At 47.2% G+C, this 15,598-nt stretch overlaps 1 protein-coding gene across 1 annotated transcript in view; it reads left to right on the top strand.

Moving 5' to 3' along the window:
• Positions 1-14,541, top strand: part of VSTM5 (V-set and transmembrane domain containing 5) — a 31,782-nt gene extending 17,241 nt beyond the window's left edge. The window contains exons 2-4 of the mRNA XM_004585174.2: positions 13,266-13,592; positions 13,694-13,834; positions 13,954-14,541. Of these exons, the coding sequence (XP_004585231.2) occupies positions 13,266-13,592; positions 13,694-13,834; positions 13,954-13,997 (512 nt within the window). The 3' untranslated portion in view covers positions 13,998-14,541. The remainder of the gene's footprint in view (positions 1-13,265; positions 13,593-13,693; positions 13,835-13,953) is intronic.
• Positions 14,542-15,598: the final 1,057 nt, after the last annotated feature.

The following is a 15,598-nucleotide window of genomic DNA, read 5'->3' as shown; positions in this document are numbered from 1 at the left end:
GTAATTTAGTTAACCAGCCCTTTACCAACACATGCATGGTGGAATTCACTAATTACAGTTGATGCACCTATGCTTCATGCTACACTTAAACATGGACCTTTAAATCTATATGCCCATATTTCCTGTAGGGAAATTCTTAAAACGTAGAATTTCTGGGTCAAAAGGTATGTTCTATTTAAATTTTTTTTAAGATTTATTTATTTTTGTTGGAAAGGCAGATCTACAGAGAGGAGAGACAGAGAGCAGAAAGGTCCTCCATCTGCTGGTACACTCCCCCAAATGGCCACAATGGCTGGAGCTGAATCAATCCAAAGCTAGGAACCTGGAATCTCTTCTGGGTCTCCACTGCAGATGCAGGGTCCCAAGGTCTGGGCCATCCTCCACTGCTTTCCCAGGCCACAAGCAGGGAGCTAGAAGGGAAGTGGAGCAGCTGGGACAGGAACTGGTGCCTATATGGGATCCTGGTGCATACAAGGCAAGGACTTTAGCACTAGGCTATGCGCTGGGCCCTGAATTTTTTTATAGATTTCACCATACTGCCCTCTCAAGCAGGTTACACCTGTCTACTGTCATGACAGTAATGTTTGAGCATAACTAATTCACAGTCCTGACGACACAATGTTATCACACTTTTCCATCTTTGCAGTCTGATAACAGCCAAGTCATTCACCCTTCACACCCTCACTTTCAATGGACTGTGATACTCATCTGGTGCCCAACAGGTGTGGCCCACAGAAATGGTGACTCTTACGTTGTGGACTGATGACACATTCTGGAACCTAACAAAGGGAAAGAGTCCCACAGCTTCCACTTAAGCTTGAACTGCCTACAGTGTTGGGTTTGGTCCACATCTGGTCACTTCCGAAGACCCTTAAGACAGCAAAATCATAGGGGAAGCTTCCTGCAGAGTGAGCAGGGTGTTAGTTCTGAGTCACCAAGCTCTAAGGGCAGGAACTGCCACCCACCCAACAGGAAGGATGGGTTCTCTGAACCCTGTGCACACATCAAACATCAACACTATTCAGAATGAGAAATTCATTATCTAGTATTGCTTTGTGATAGCTTCCTTTACAAAGCTATATTTCCCGAATCTGGTGCTGTGGCATAGAAGGCTAAGCTTCTGCCTGCACAACCAGCTTTTCATACAGACACCGGTTCATGTTCTGGCTGCTTGGCTTCCAATTCCCATTTCCTGCTTAATGACCTAGGAAAGCAGCAGAGCCGGCTCAAGTGCTTGGGCCTCTCTACTCATATGGGAGACCTGGAAGAAGCTCTTGGCTTTGGATCAGCTCAGCTCCAGCCTTTCTGGCTATTTGGGGAGTGAGCCAGCAGATGGAAGATCTCTCTCTCTTTCTCTCCTCTCAGTAAATCTGTTTCAAATAAAAATTAGGAAAAAAGAATTTTAACAGCCCATAAGTCTATTTTCAATAATTTTATAGCTTAATATTTTAGCTTAATTTTAGACTTATTTATTTACTTTTATTGGAAAGGCAGATTTATACAGGACAGAGAGAAAGATCTTCCATTTGCTGATACACTCCCCAAATAGCCTCAATGGCCAGAGCTGAGCTGATCCAAAGCTAACACCCAGAAGCTTCTTCTAGGTCTCCCATGTGGATGCAGGATCCCAAGACTTTGGGCTGTCCTCCTCTGCTTTCCCAGGTCACAAGCAGGGAGCTGGGTGGGAAGTGGAGCAGCCAGGACCCAAACCGGCATCCATATGGGATCCCAGAACTTGCAAGGGGAGGATTAGCCAATTGAGCCAATGTGCTGGATCCTATATTTCCAAAATTTCAAGTTTGTCTTTTTCAAGAACAGCACAGCTGGCCAGTATTTTTAATTGTAGCTTAAAATTACTGTTTCTTTCCCCAGCTCTTTGGTTCTCACAGGCTTAGGGCTCAGAGAGGGATTCTACCTGCGGTTCTCTGAGTCAGACCAAGTATCCCTAAGCTCAACACACATCCCTCCTTCCTGCTGTCTCCACACTGCCAACATCCTGACAGACAGGCAGGCATATCATCACTCATTCATTTGGATGACTATTTCAAGCACCTTCAGATTGCCAGGAAGTTACAAGGTCCTGGGCCCTGGAGGTTTCTGAGACACAGGGTCCTTGAGCTCTCCCCACCAAGAGCTTGGGGTCTGTCCAGGGCAAACCGAGCATATGTGCAGGTGCTTCCTATTGCCTCTGCTCCCAAAGCCAGTGTGCGCAGCCACGTGATACAGGACACCACTCCAGCCAACGTCCCACCTATGGTGCAGCTAAGTGATGTGGGTTAATGGTTGGATCATGAATTTTACCAGACTGTCTTTCCAGAAGCCAAGTTCAGACCATGCTATGGCTCTGTTTAAATACTATTCTCATCATCAATAACCCCCCAACGCTATCCCAGGTTCCTCCTGCATTTCTTTTTCCAAAAAATTCATTTTATTTATTAATTTTTAGCCGAAAGGCAGAGTTACAGAGAGGGAGAGACAGAGATCTTCCATCCACTGGTTCATTCCCCAGATGGCTGCAATAGTATCTATAGTTCTAGCTACCTGGTGCCTTAGAGGTGTCACCTCACTTCATCCTTCAGGGAACGCCCAGGCTCTCTCAGAAATGAAGGTACCTTCTCCCAGGACTCCAACTGGGGAGGTTCAGGATGTGTCCTGCCTTATCAGTGTCTGTTCTGTTTCACTGCCTCCGTAGTTATGTGACTTACCACTATACCACCCGACTGCAATTGTTTTCTGAATTAAGACTTCTGACCTCGATCCCAACACCATCTGGTGTCATGGAGAACCAGGGTAGATGTGGGACTGACTAGGCTGGGTCTCAATCCCCTACTGAGCCATGTGTGAGCTGTATGTGGGTATGGACGAGCCATGGCTGGGCTGAAACATCCAACAACAAGAACCAGAATGGGGTGAAAGCCAGCCAGGAAAAGCCACTGTTCCTGCTAGGACAGGAGGTAAACTGAGTAGGGTTGGCTCAAGGACCCCCTGGCATGCGCAAAATCTGGCATTGGGAGGGGTTCTGATGGAGGAGCCTGGGCAACTCCTCTGGCAGGACACAGTCCCTGCAGGTAAGCGCAAGAAGCATGATAGGAAACAGCCCAGAATAGGCCATGGAAAGTTTCCCACTGGCACACATTCAGCATGGGTCAGGGGCAGACCAGGCTGAATCAGTTCATGACATCCACTGGCAAATCCGATCACCAGAACAGAGTGTGGGATGAGCCGGGTTTGGTCGCGACAAAACCAGTACACATTATGGAATGCCAGGGCGTGGTTGCCTGTACTGGATATGAATGCAGCACCCAACCAGCACACGTGAGATCCAGGAAGGGAGGGGCAGAACTGGCAGGGGGATTAAGGGGCTGGTCCCCTCGCTGGACAGCTACTCCCACTGGAGAGCGTGGGCTGGGATAGAGACAGACCAGACTAAGCAAGGCTACAACACCTGTGCGCTGCATGTGGACTAGATCAGGGAAAAGCCAGGCTGGGTTGATTATTCCTGCGGGTGCAAGCATAAATTAGAGTGGGTGAGGGATGTTTGGGCTTGCCCGCAGCATCAGCTGGCAGAAGCTGGCACTGGGGACTAATTCTGTCAAGTCAAATCACAGAACCACCTAAAGAGTGCATAAACCGGGACAGAGAGACCTGGGAGGGAAAAAGTGTGTTCCCCCTTCTTGGGTCACTATTCCCATGGGAGGGCATGAAAACTAGGATGGGGGCTGGGGTGGCTAGATAGAGAGGCACTCAGCAACATCTGTGAGGGCTGGATGGTTGACTTGGTTAGAAAGAACTAAGCTTTAATACCCATTGACAAGTACCAGAGCCAAATGGGATGGGGGACAGACTGGTCTTCTGCTACACATACTGGCAAACCAGGGTAGGGGGCGGGCCTGGTGGGGGTTATTGTGGGTCGCCCCGACTAGGCTGCAGCTCTCACTGGTTGATGTAAGGGCCGAACCAGACTGGACTGCAACACCCATTGGTTCCAGTGGAACTCAGGGCTGAAAACAGAACCAACCCAGCAATTGCAACCACCAGCTGATCGGGGTGATGGACTGTGCCGGGTCCTGTGCTTGCTAGAACATACAAGAAACTAGTCTGGGAATACCTCAAAGTTTCTTTGGAGATCTCCCCAATCGAACTGCTGGACTCAGAACTCTCTAACCAAGAAAAGACAGAAGACAGAACAGGTCAATCATTCATCTCAGCTATATATTGGCAGCGAAATACTGGGCAAACGGAGACTTTATGATGGACCATATCAATCAGTGGACGACCTCATCGAGCGAAACTGGCAGCAATTCATAACTGGAGAACTATTAAAACCACTTGAGCAAATATCTCATGCCCCACATCCGGGACTTGGGGTGGGTGGGAAAACGGGTGGAGCTTCTCCCTCAATATCCCCCTTTACCTAAGATACATGATGGAAACAATATGGACATAACAGTATTACCCACTTCCCTATCCCCCTGAACCTTTTTTTTTGTTGTTCTTTAACCGTAATTAACTATGTAAAGATTGTCAACAACAATACAATAAAATAGATTAAAAAAAAAAAAGACTTCTGACCTCTACAGCGGTGCTAATGGCCTGGGAAAGCAGCAGAGGATGGTCCAGCTGCATGTGTGAGACCCAGAAGTACCTCCTGGTTGCTGGGCTTTGGTTTGGCCCAGCCCCACTCAGCTGTTATAGCTATTTAGAGAATGAACCAGCAGATGGAAGACTCTTTTTTTCTTTTTCTGCAATTCAGTTTTTCAAATAAATAAACCTAAAAAAAAAAGAATCCAAAAGGTCAATGAAACTAAAAGTTTTTTGAGAAGGTAAATGAGAACAGGCATTAAAATAGATGCCACTGAATGACAAAGGATTATAAAAGACTATTATGAACAATTATATGTCAACCAAATGGGTGATTTAGAATAGACAAATTTATGGAGTCAAACAGTCTTTTAAGACTGCACCACGAATATAAATATATATTTATATTTATGTGTATTATATATACATATGCTGAACAGACCAGTAGTGAGAGAGACTATATCATAATCCCAAACCTCCCACAACAAAAATCAGGACATGGCTTCACTGATTAACAAAAAACACTTGCAAAGTTAATACCAATTTCATTCAAATTGTAACGGGCTAGTATCAGATGTAGCATGTTCAGCCTCCCCCTGTGGTGCTAGCATCCCATATGTGCAACAGCTCGAGTCCCAGATGCTCTACTTCCAATCTCACTCTCTGCTAATGGCCTGGGAAAGCAGTGAAGGAAAGCCCAAGTGCTGGGGCTTTTTAAATTTTTTAAGTTTTTATTGGAAAGTCAGATATACAGAGAGGAGAAGAGACAGAGAGGAAGATCCTCCAGCCATTGATTCACTCCCCTAATGGCCACAACCTGGAGCTTCTTCCAGGTCTCCCATGCAGGTACAGGGTCCCAAGGCTTTGCGCCATCCTCTACTGCTTTTCTAGGTCATAGGCAGGGAGCTGGAGGGAAGCAGGGCTGCTGGGATTAGAACTGATTCCCATATGGGATCCCAGCGCATGCAAGGGGAAGACTTTGGCTGGTAGGCTACCGTGCGAGACCTATATCTGACTTTCCAATAAAAAAATCTTCAAAAAAACTTGAACTCATAGGAAAAGTGGAATAGTGGTTACCAGTGGTGGCAGTCTGAGATAAACGGGAGATGCCCATCAAAGGGCCCAAACTTTCAGTGAAAAGATGAACTGGTTCTGTAGGTCCAATGTTCAGCGTGGGTGGTGATGGATGTATTAGATATGACAGATTTGACGATGAGAGTCAAGCCAGCATACAAACATGTCAAATAATCACATTGTATTTTTTTTTTCTAAGTTGAGAGATAGAGACCAAGGAGACATGGTGGTACTCCATCTCTGTGGGTCTACTCCATATGCTACAGGCCAAAATCAGGAGTCCCAAATACCGTTCATTTCTTCCACGTGGGTGACATGGACCTACCAGGGTGCATCAGCCCGCAGCCTGACTGGCTGTGGAGTCGGGACATGACCCCAGGCACTCTGCTATTGGTTTCAGGCATTGCACGCAGCTGCTGAGCTGCTGCTGTACAGCTCCCATTCCCACGTGTACACTGAAGATATACAATCTTTCCACTTTGCAGTTAAAGATTTTTAAAAATTTAGAAAGAGGGGCTTTTCTGATCCGGAGAAAATCTAGAAAATCTAGAAATCTAGCCAGTACACTAGTTTCCAACTATTTCAACACACGAGAAACTCCAGATTTTTGTTGTTGTTGTTGTTCAGTCTTGCCGTTTCTTGACCCAAAACAAAGGGCTCCAAATGAAGGTCCCTGAACCTATTTAAAAGTTTTAGAAATCTTGCAGAGTCTAGTGTGTCAGTGAGCATGTGTGGTAACCATGGATACCACAACATACCTGAAGAACGCAGAGGTCACCACTAGTTCAAAATAGAATTCCCCAGATCTTACAGGGCTCAGTGCTCCAAGTCATCTTTCAGATCGCTGACATTGGGAAGGTGCAGGGGACGGGAGAGTGAGTCACACAGCGAGACCCGGGTCTAGAATCCAAATTGCACAGAAACCCTCTTTTGTCGTTTACTTAGGGAAATGGGCATGTTATTGGAATAAAAATCAGGATTGTAAAGTACATAATAACTGGAACATAAAACCACAACTGGATTAGAGCTCTCTCCGTTGGAAGCATTTTAATATTTAAGTGTGCCCAGCAGCAACATTCCTGTTAGGAAATGACTCCCGCTTCTTGCAGCTTATAAATATTTGGCCATCGAGTTATTTATTCATTCAACAAACATTTATTGAGCAAGCAGTATGTGCCAGGCATTCTTTTGGATACAGAAGACACGGGGATGCAGAAATTACCTGACACCTGCCCTCTAAGGGCTAACCTGGAATTTGACCTATATTTTCTTCTTTATTTCAGTAGCCTTGAACTCTGCACTTTGTTCAGTGTTAAAGAATAACTCTGAAGCACATTGAGAGGGTGAATGAGAAGGAATGACCCAGGAAATCTTGAGAATGGTGCTTGGGGGTATGAAGGGGTGCCGCATGCTAGGAGAGAATTTGTGCACTCCACGGTGTTTCAAGGAGGGCAGGTTGCTGGTTGAAACCAAAGGGAGCTTTCTAAACGGACCTTCCCTGAAATGGAAAGCAGCTGCCTTGTCTGCAGAGAGCAGAGCAGCCTATCACGGTCACCAGAGTTCCAGCAGAGGTGGAAGGGTGAACCCTTGTGACCTGCCTTGCCGGATGGAAGGTCAGCCAGTCAATGATTCCTTGATTGAGCTCCCACGTGCTCTCAGACCTGGACTCTTGGCTTTGGGCTTCTGTGTCTGCAGAAACCCTGTGAGCAGAGCTAGTGGCTCCCATGTGGGCATGCATTGCAAAGCACACCTGTTCCAAATGGCCTCAGCCATCTGCCCTGGTGTGAGAATTTCTTGAGTTTTTTATTCTTTGGCTTTAAGATATGAGGGTGCTTAGGCCCAGCGTGGTAGCCTAGCAGCTAAAGTCCTCGCCTTGAAAGCACCGCGATCCCATATGGGCGCCAGTTCTAATTCCAGCAGCTCCACTTCCCATCCAGCTCCTTGCTTGTGGCCTGGGAAAGCAGTCGAAGACGGCCCAAAGCTTTGGGACCCTGCACCTGCGTAAGAGAACTGGAGGAAGTTCCTGGATCCTGGCTTCAGATCAGCACAGCACCAGCTGTTGTGCTCACTTGGGGAGTGAATCATTGGACGGAAGAGCTTCCTATCTCTTCTCATCTCTGTATATCTGTCTTTCCAATAAAAACAAATAAATCTTTAAAAAAAAAAGAAAAAAGAGGGTGCTGTAGTGGGCATTTGGGGCAGCAGGTTAAGCCACTACTTGGAATGCTTGACTCTCAGAGTGCCTGATTCAAGTCCTGGCTATTTCTGGATTCCAATCGAGCTTTCTGCTAATGCACCTGGGAAGCAGTGGACGCCGGTCTAAGTGCTTGAGCTCCTGCCTCCCACATGCTGCAAGACTCAAAGGCAGTTCTAGGCTCCTAGATGTGACCTTGCCCGGCCCTGGTTATTGTGAGCACTGGGGGAATGAAGCAACAGATGGAAGGTTTTTCTATGTTGGGTCTTGTCTCTCTGCCTCAGAGACAAATAAACCTGTATATCTATTTTTTAACTGCAAACTCAAATATACAGAGAGAAGGAGAGACAGGAAGATCTCTCCGATGATTCACTCAAGTGACCACAATGGCCTGTGCTACACTGATCCGAAGCCAGGAGCCAGGCACTCTTTTGGGTCTCCTTTGGAGGTGCAGGATCCCAAGGCTTTGGGCCGTCCTCGACTGCTTTCCCAGGACACAGGCAGGGAACTGAATGGGAAGTAGAGCTGCCGGGATTAGAACTAGTGCCCATATGGGATCCCAGCAGATTCAAGGCAAGGTCTTTAGCCACTAGGCAACCGTGCCAGGCCCAACAAATAAGTGTATATTAAAAAAATGTACATGACAGTCCTGTTAAAATGAAATCAGTTCAGGTTGGCACAATAGTTCAACTGCTCATTGCGTCAAAGGCCAGCATCCTACACAATGGCCGTTTTGTGTCCCGGCAGCTCCACTTCCCTTCCAGCTCCCTGCTTATGGACTGAGAAGCAGTGGAGGATGGCTCAAAGCCTTGGGACCCTGAACCTATGTGGGAAACCCAGATGAAGCTGCCGGTTCCTGGCTTCAGACCGGCTCAGCTACAGCTGTTGTGGACATTTGGGAAATGAATCATCAGATGGAAGATTGTCTTTCTGTCTCAACTCCTTTCTGTAAATGTCTTTCCAAAATAAATAAATAAATCTTTTTAAGAATTGGTCTCAGTTCAAGGAAACGCTTGAAAACCAATGAGTAGGTAGGCACTGTGTGCAGTTGGATACAGGCATCCTGTGTCCTGTGCCAAATGGAACCTCGTGGAATTCTGGCCTCTTATCTTCAGTGTGTTGCAGACTTGGATGTTATGGGCATTTTCAGAGTGAAAAAGAAAATAATAGTTGTCTCTCTCTTCTCAGAAGTTAAAACTAAATATTTAAAGAAAAACAAACAGGAACATTTTGAAGAATGCACAAATGCCCTGAAGAGGCTTCCATTGGCTGAGTGAAGGATAAAATAACAAGAGAAATGACAATGATGATAAAGAATATGATGCCCTCTTTAAAAATCTATGAGTTCACAGAAACACGAAGAAAACCAGAGAGGAGAGTGCGTGGACGACAGCTCTTCATTGTTTCAAAGGGAAGTCAGAATCTTGGCTGAAAATTCTTTCTAATTCTTTGAATATATTTTTGTTAAGACTTTTTTTTTTTTCAAAAGGAAGAAATACAGACAAAGAGAAAGAATGTCTACCCTCTGTTGGTACGTTCCCCAAATAGCTGCAGTGGCCAGGGCTGAGCAAAGTCAAAGCAGGAAACTGGAACTCCACCCAGGTCTCCCATATTGGAGCAGGAACTCGAGCATCTGGGCCACCTGCTGCTGCTTTCCAAGGTGCATTAACAGGAAGCTGCCTCAAAATTAGAGCAGCCGGTACTCAAACCAGCAATCATGTGGAATGTTGGCATTGCAGGTGGCTGCTTAGTGCACTGCACCACAACACTGGCTTGGAAAAGCTCTCCTTTACAGAATGCCAGTGAATAAATTTGGAAGAATAGTAACGTTGAAAAATCACCATGTAACGACCGTCTGCTAAACAACTAGTAGAGGTGAGGCTCCTCAGAGGATGTGCGTGCACTGGTGTGAGATGGCAGGGGAGTCACATGGTCTCCAAGTAATCATCACATGCATGACTCATCAGTTACAAGGCTAACAAAGGAGAGAGGGTTTTGTCTTTTTTTCTTGTTTTTTTTTTTAAAGATTTATTTATTTTTATTACAAAGTCAGATATACAGAGAGCAGGAGAGACAGAGAGGAAGATCTTCCATCCGATGTTTCACTCCCCAAGTGAGCCGCAACGGGCCGATGCACGCCGACCCGAAGCCGGGAACCAGGAACCTCTTCCAGGTCTCCCACTTGGGTGCAGGGTCCCAAAGCACTGGGCCGTCCTCGACTGCTTTCCCAGGCCACAAGCAGGGAGCTGGATGGGAAGTGGAGCTGCTGGGATTAGAACCGGCGCCCATATGGTATCCCGGGGCGTTCAAGGCAAGGACTTTAGCCGCTAGGCCACGCCGCCGGGCCCGGAGAGAGGGTTTTGTATCAATCAAGTGATTGCAGCTTAGCTTCCCCAGCAACGGGACAAGCTCACAGAATTTTGCTCCCGAAGTAATGCAACATGAACGCATCACTTTTACAGTGTTTTCTTTATTCTAAAACAGTAAATCTGCAATATTTATTCTATATAAATTCTATAACTATTCTAGATTGTATAAAATGGTAATATCGGACCTGGCACTGTAGCATAGCGGCTAACGTCCTCACCTTGCACGTGTCAAGATCCCATATGGGCACCAGTTCCAAATCCAGCAACCCCACTTCCCATCCAGCTCCCTGCTTACGGCCTGGGAAGGCTGTCGAGGATGGCCCAAAGCCATGGTACCCTGTGCCTGCATGGGAAACCCAGAGGAGGCTCCAGGCTCCTGGCTTCAGATCAGAGCAACTCTGGCCATTGCAGCCTATTGGAGAGAGAACCAAAGGACAGAGCATCTTCCTCTCTGTCTCTCCTCCTCTCTGTATATCTGGCTTTCCAATAAAAATAAGTAAATCTTGGGCCCGGCACCATGGCCTAGCAACTAAAGTCCTTGCCTTGAATGCGCCCTGGGATCCCATATGGACACCGGTTCTAATCCCAGCAGCTCCACTTCCCATCCAGCTCCCTGCTTGTGGCCTGGGAAAGCAGTCGAGGACGGCCCAATGCTTTGGGACCCTGCACCCAAGTGGGAGACCCGGGAGAGATTCCAGGTTCCTCGCTTTGGATCAGTGTAGCACCAACCGTTGCGGTCACTTGGGGAGTGAATCAGCGGACGGAAGATCTTCCTCTCTGTCTCTCCTCCTCTCTGTATATCTGACTTTGTAATAAAAATAAATAAATCTTAGAAAAATAAATAAATAAAAATAAATAAATCTTTTTTAAAAATGGTAATATCATGAAAGCTCACCCCCGGGGGGAAAAAAAAGGGTAGGGAATTTTTACAAGATTCATGATTAATGAGACATGACAACCAAAGGCAGTGATTAGACCACGGCTGGATTCTGCACTAAGACAGAAAAGCAGTTAGAAAGGTCATTTTAAGGACATTTAAGAGAAGTTAGAATATATACTGTGTACTGGGAAATAGTATCACATCAATCATCAAGTTTCTTGGATGGATAAGTATGCTGTTGACTTGTTAGAGAATGGTTTGTTCTTACATGTCAGGATATCTGAAAGTTACTTTCAAATGGCTTAGAAAAGGGAAGGGAGGTGGGTGGCATTGTTGCATACAATCTATTAAACCTCCAAGGCATTAGAAGATGGCCCAAGTGCTTGAGCCCTTGCCACCATTGTGGGGAACCAGACCAGGATGGATTCCCAGCCTAGGCCAGATCTGGACACTGTGGCCATGTGGGGAGTGAACCAGCAGAAGGAAGATCCCTTTCTCTTTCTCTCTCTCTGTTATTCTTTCAATGAGTGGTATAGTGGCATAGTCACTGGAGTGCCTTGGCTACTTCGCTTCTTTCCCAGATTTCTGCAAATGCTCACCCTTGGAGGCAATGGTGACGGCTTAAGTACCTGGGTCCTCATCATCTATGTGGGAGACCTTGACTGAGTTCTGGGATCCTCTTTTGGCCTGGCCCAGCCCTGGCTGTTGAGCACACTGGGGGAGTGAGCTGTCACATGCGAGATCTCTCTTACCAGATTTTCTACCACTGTCTGTACATACAACACCACAATGGACTTAGATGGCAGAATGTCAACTTTGTAACTGATACTAAAGGGCTATACTACTGTGATAATGTGGAGGAAGTAGTGGGAAGGGTAGAGGGGGAGGGAGAAAGGGGAGGCCAAGGTTGGAATCCCTACAAAACACTCTCATGGAAAATACTAAAATAATAATAAAAGATCTCTTTCTGCCTTTCAAAGAAAAATAAACAAATAAAACATAAGAGAAACCAGCAGCAAGCCAGGAAAGTATCGACAATCTACCAGAGGTAAATGAATGCTAACTGTGTTTGTCTTTCAACTCTGATATCAACAGCAGCAGCACACAGCTAAGGAGTCTGGGAGAGGACACCACAGCTTTGCTCCTCTCATGTGCAGCACAGCACTCTGCTGCGAGGCCATGCAGCGGCCACCAGCGGGCTGTAGCTCACTGCAGCTCTCCTGCTGCCTGCGGGAACACCCAGTATGAGGGCTCAGTCCTCTAGGCTGCCTCCCGTTTTAGTTGCCAAATGTGAAACCCAGGTTGTGACTTACACTTCTGGCCGACCAGTTATTTAATCAGGATTCCCAGGTCCATTTTTGTTTTGTTTTGAACAAAGGCTATAACGGAGACTGTGGATTAACTGCTAGAGGGAGGAGACAGCGAGGGTGAAGTATGGGGCAGGGGCCTCCGTGGCCCCCCTGGGGTACTGCACCTTGCAGTTATCTCCACATATTCAGAAGTGCAGAACCTCTTGAACCCTGTCCTTTTGGCTTTTATGGGGGCTTTATTACACTGGTCACTGGTGATCAGCACAACCTTCAGTCTCGCCCTTCCATGCCGCTACCCCTACCCAGATGGCAGTGGGTGAGAATGAATGTCTCAACACCCTCGTCATGACTTGGTCTTCTGTCAACAGCCACCCTCCAAAGCCGTGTCGGAGCCCCAGCACTGCCAGTCATCGGGATACAAAACCCACTGCCTGCCTTTCTGGCCTTCAGACACATCCACGCTCAATGTCATGACCCAGGCTCTGCATCTGTCCCTCCCTGTGTCAGACACTCCTCCCCAATGCCACAACCTGCTCCTTGTCTTTTAGGTCTCATGTTAAAGGTCATTGTCTGACCATCCCTTTGTACCTAAAGTTCTGTACCATCTCCTTTCACCTCCCCCCTCCAACTGATCCCTTTCACTCTGGGTTATTTATTATCTTTAAAGCTCTTAGGTTATCTTAAAATATCTCCTTTGCTTGCTTATTAAGCCCTTGCATACCTCCCTAACACAGTACAGGCTCCAGGCAACCTGCACCTTTGCCTGAGGCGTAAGTAGACTAATACTAATGTGAGATCAGTAAGTGCACTCTGGCAGTTACCTTCAGTGTTGGTACAGGTCCCATTCCATCTTGCAGGTCGGGGAGTGTCACTGTACATCCCCCAGTCCACCATCAATGCCACCGTCCAAGAAGACATCCTGCTCTCAGTTGAATACTCCTGCCATGGCGTGCCCACCATCGAATGGAGGTATACGTCCAGCTGGGGAGTACAGAAGATCGTGGAGTGGAAGCCAGGGACGCAGGCCAACATCTCCCAGAGCCACAAGGACCGAGTCTGCACTTTCGACAATGGCTCCATCCAGCTCTTCAGTGTGGGCGTCAGGGACTCCGGTTACTACATCATCACGGTGACGGAGCACCCGGGGAGCAGCCAGTTAGGCACCATTGTGCTGCACGTGTCTGGTAAGATGGCCCAAGGGGCCTGGCCACCCCTCTGAACTGCCAGGGTGTGGGAGGCCAACCTCATGATATTAAGACACATTCTCACCCCCTTTCCAACACAGAAATCCTGTACGAAGACCTCCACTTTGTTGCTGTCTTCGTCGCATTTCTCATTACTGTGGCCGCAGTGTTAATCAGCCTCATGTGGGTTTGTAATAGGTGTGCATATAAATTCCAGAGGAAGAGAAGACACAAACTCAAAGGTAACTTCCCTAGGCTTTGCCCTAATCCAGTCCTGGTTTTGAGGCCACAGGTGGAGTGTGTTATCTCATTCTCATCAAGAAACCACCAAGAAGTCATTAACTTATGTTTTGCTTTGCAGAAAGCACAACAGAAGAGATTGAACTGCAAGATATTGAGTGTTAGCCAGAGGCTGGGCTCAATGACATTCCTACCTCAAGAGGAAAACACCATTTTCCAAAAAAAGACACAAACACAGCCAGTCCCCTCTACAACCTCCCATGGACCTGCCACAGTAACCCATTCCTGATGGGACAGCTGCCAAGTTCACAAAACAGACTGCATAGGTTGGACGGACACAGTCGTAGGACTTGCACTGAGTTTACTATGAAAAGGAAGTAGGAGCTTTGCTCACCGTCAGGGTCATGCTGACCCAGAACAAACAGCATGGCGCAGGCACTGGCTGCTTGTTGAAGACACTCATTTGTGACACCTGCAGGAGGAGTCCCTGATCCAGAGACCAGAGTACTTCAAGAGGCATGGGTGCAGCCTCATCAGAACAGGCTGGGTCTTATCACTCGGCACATTGCTGTACCCTCCAGCCCCCCGCATCTTGGGTCCAAATAGCACTGCTGTGGGAGCTGTCATGAGACTCTCACAGGAGAGACCTATAAAATTTTAGGGAGAGTAACTCACTGGATACAAGTGATAGGGGAGAAAAATACATTTTCTCCACCATCCTACCCAGGTGTAGGCCGGCATGAGGCAAACAACTGCTAGCCACTGCAGGCAGCACCTGGCCTCCTGACAAGCACAGTGACGCACTCAGTGTGAAAGTGGCCCCTGCATGGTGGGCACCTCTGACCACTTCGGTCACAGACTGTGTCTCCTGTCAGGCCTCTGCCCTGTCCCACCTGGCCTTTGCCTACCTCATAGTGTATCAAGAAAAGCTCACAGCATGCATGGAGTTCATGGAGCAATTTGAGAAAAGCATGGGGGGGTGGTGAAGGAAAGCATGAAAATTTTTCAGTCATCTGGAAAGTGCTACATTAACTGAGTATTAGAAATTAAGACAGGCTCCAGATGAGACTGGGGACTAGACCGTCCCTGGCCTTGACCTTATTCTCTCAGGTTACTGGTCACAATGTTTACCTGTTCGTTTCTCCATCCCAGTTCACATTTGGCAAACTGTAAATTAGGTGTGGATTTATTTTCCCTTCTCCTTTCCCCTCTCAAAGAGTCACAGCTGCAGACCAAGGGTACCAGGCAGATTACGGAGGTCATGGGCATTAGCTATGTTCCCAGCTCTTAGCTGCAAATACACCCATGTGCAGGAATGAAGGGAAATTTCCCATCCATTCTCAGAAGGCCCACTGGAATAAGCTGCCAAAGATGCAACAGGAGAAAAGATATACATGTTTGTGTTAAAAAAAAAAAAAGGGAGAGGAAAAAATCACATCAGGAAACCTTAGAACTAAAACCCACTCAGAAGTTGAGATGCCCCTTTTCTATAGAGGAGGAGAAGGAACATAGGCAATGTTGAGGTTTTGTCAATGCTTATTGGTGTGTGTGCAGAGCGGTGAGGGGATGGACAGTGCTTGAGACAGAAATCAGCTTGTTAAAAAGATTCTTGGGGGACCAGCACAGTCAGTCCTCCCAGCTGTGGCATGGGCATCCAATATGGGCACTAGTTCATGTTCCAGCTGCTCCTCCCTGCTTATAACCTGGGAAAGCAGCAGAGGATGGCTCAAGTCCTTGCACCCTTGAACCCACATGGGAGACCCAGA

Source organism: Ochotona princeps, chromosome 4, assembly GCF_030435755.1.
Source record: "Ochotona princeps isolate mOchPri1 chromosome 4, mOchPri1.hap1, whole genome shotgun sequence".
NCBI classification, from domain to species: Eukaryota; Metazoa; Chordata; class Mammalia; order Lagomorpha; family Ochotonidae; genus Ochotona; species Ochotona princeps.
This window is presented reverse-complemented; position numbering and strand designations above follow the sequence as displayed.